This window comes from Scylla paramamosain, unplaced genomic scaffold, assembly GCF_035594125.1.
Source record: "Scylla paramamosain isolate STU-SP2022 unplaced genomic scaffold, ASM3559412v1 Contig11, whole genome shotgun sequence".
NCBI classification, from domain to species: domain Eukaryota; kingdom Metazoa; phylum Arthropoda; class Malacostraca; order Decapoda; family Portunidae; genus Scylla; species Scylla paramamosain.
In genome coordinates this window covers 1,407,501-1,410,000 of record NW_026973676.1, presented here as the reverse complement: position 1 = coordinate 1,410,000, position 2,500 = coordinate 1,407,501, and the positions used below count along the sequence as shown (strand labels likewise).

The window sequence follows — 2,500 nt, the reverse complement described above, 5'->3', positions numbered from 1 at the left end:
ACGGTCGTGCATGTTGGCGGAAATGAGCCGAGGGGAAGGGAGAGGCTTGCCGGTGACTGAAGTGACGCGAAATTTAGACAGACCTGGGGATGACAAGAGAAGGTTTAGGGGTACTGGAGTGTATTGTAAAGAAATTCATTTGTTTATCTATCTGTCAGGCTGGCAGTCCCACAGAAGGCAAGGTTTGGGGGTACTTGATTGTACTGTAAGGAAATTGGTTTGTTAATCTATCTATCTGTCAGGTTAGCAGTCCTATAGAAGATAAGGTATGGGGGTACTTCAGTGAGAATTAAGTTTATATATCTATCTGTGAGACTGGCAGTCCTATACAAAGCACAGACAAGGCACCACACACTCACACACACAATAATAACAGTAATATATCTATCTGTCTGTCTGTCTATCTACATACAAGGCTAGCAATCCCACAGAAGCCAGCCCAGACAAGGCACCACACACTCACACACACACTAATAATAGTAATATATCTATCTGTCTGTCTCTCTGTCCTACATACAAGGCTAGCATTCCCACACAGGCCAGCACAGACAAGGCACCACAGACTCATTTACAAACATATTTATTTATTCTCTTTCCTAACTTTATCAAGCTTCAGTTCTTTATTTCTTGTCCTGTCCTGATTACTGATCCTGAGAATTTTGCTTATGTCATCCTTGTCATGCTCTCTATATCACTTTGGGACCTCTAGCTGACTGAAATGACTTCTCTCTGATTCTTAACTTTATAAAGCCTGAACACATTATTTATGTTCTATCCCTAACACTAATACAGACACATAGACATCTATCTGATCTACTCTTGACTTTATCCCTTACTTCATCAAACTTAAACACTTAATTTCTTGACCTATCCCAACTACCAACACACACACATGCACACACACATAGATATACACACATACACAGACATACAGACAGGACAGACACTCACCGTTTTCATAAGAAGGGACGTAGGAGTCGACTTTTTGCCCTGAACGACTTGCCGAAGGACGGGAAGTTAAGATTATTGCACCACCCTGTAGCTGTGCGGACACGCAAAGTGTGGTCGCAGGGCAGTGTCTGGTCGTCACGCTCAAACACGCTAGGAATTTCCGTGATATCGCTGACGTCAGTGTTAGGCATAACCTCCATCAAATCCAGTACGTTGTTTGGGGAACCTGACTCGATGTCTTTGAGCTGGCCGTCTGCTGCCCGAGTCTTGCGTGACCTGGCTCTGGTGGTGGAGAGACTGTCAGTGGTGAGGGCGAAGGTGTAGACAAAACTGTGGTGTTTTTATCATTTTCTCTGTTGTTTTATTGTTTGCTTGGCTTTCTGTTGTGTAATTATGGGAAATTTCTGCTGTTTTTGTGTCATGTTCACCTCAAAATACATCAGTCTAAGGCTCTGAATAACCCTTTCACTAACTAATGCACTCATCTATCACACAAACACATACTTGAATCTTCCTGAGGTCTTGCAGTCAATCTGGTTGGTGTCGGCCATGAGGATCTGGGTGTTTGCCGGGCCGCGCTGCACCTTGAGGAGGCCGCCAGAGAAGGCACGCAGCTCGTCACTCTCCTCCTTGCTGGACCCGTAGATCACCGACCCATCAATGAAGGATGTCACTTGGTTGATCTGTTCTCTGGGGCCTGTGTGAAGTGTCACCATTAATAAGACTAGTGAAGCAACATTACATAAACTCAGTGATAGTATTTATGATAGCTCTCTGATAATTTACACCACCATCACCACCCATTACTCACTTACCTGAAGGAATGGGGTCAATATCCACAGGTAAGGGAAATCCTGAGGTTCCTAAGGGGATTTGCTGAAGGGACCTCTCCTCTCTTCCTCCTCTTTCCCCATCCTCTCCTCCTCCCCAGACCTCCATGCCTGCCACAGTCAGCCACAGACACCACCATGTCACCACACAGGCTGTCATACACACTCTGGAGAAGAAATGGAGCGAGATAATGCAATGACACAAAGGGAAACACAATTTTCAGGGTCAGTAATTATATTTAGGAAAATAAATAATTGGTTTAAACTTAATAAAAGGTAGAGGTTAAGAGGGGTCTGATAGTGGTCTTAAAGTGGTATAGGGGACATAATAAGAGTGATATAAGCAAAATTCTCCAGGTAGGGCAATAAATAATTGGTTTGTGCTTGATAAAGGCAGAATTAGATTAAAAGGAGGTCTAATCCATTTCTTCAAGTGATATGAGATGCAACAAGGGTGATATAAGCAAAATTCTCTGAGGCAGTAAACAGGGAAGGACAAGAAGTAAAAATGGATTCAAGCTTGAGGATAGATTTAAGAAAGACAGGATAGAATGGAATAGACTCAGCAATCAGGTTGTTAGTACTGAGTCATTGGGGAGCTTTAGACAAATTTATGGATTGGGTGGAAATAAGGTAAGAGCAGAATAACACACACAGCAAAGGTTAAGGTAATATCATAAAGGATAACAATTTATTGGGGCTTCCACTCATTCACCCTG

General features: G+C 43.1%; 1 protein-coding gene and 1 pseudogene across 1 annotated transcript in view; one reads left to right on the top strand and one right to left on the bottom strand.

The window, feature by feature from the left end:
* LOC135097047 (dnaJ homolog subfamily C member 2-like) overlaps nucleotides 1-2,500 on the top strand; it is a 33,202-nt pseudogene that overhangs the window by 7,084 nt on the left and 23,618 nt on the right.
* The window catches only part of LOC135097085 (uncharacterized), a 3,246-nt gene continuing 819 nt past the window's right edge, over nucleotides 74-2,500 (bottom strand). Inside the window, exons 2-5 of the mRNA XM_063998852.1 lie at nucleotides 1,767-1,948; nucleotides 1,456-1,648; nucleotides 1,036-1,233; nucleotides 74-83 (exon numbers count right to left, since the gene is read on the bottom strand). Of these exons, the coding sequence (XP_063854922.1) occupies nucleotides 74-83; nucleotides 1,036-1,233; nucleotides 1,456-1,648; nucleotides 1,767-1,948 (583 nt within the window). The remainder of the gene's footprint in view (nucleotides 84-1,035; nucleotides 1,234-1,455; nucleotides 1,649-1,766; nucleotides 1,949-2,500) is intronic.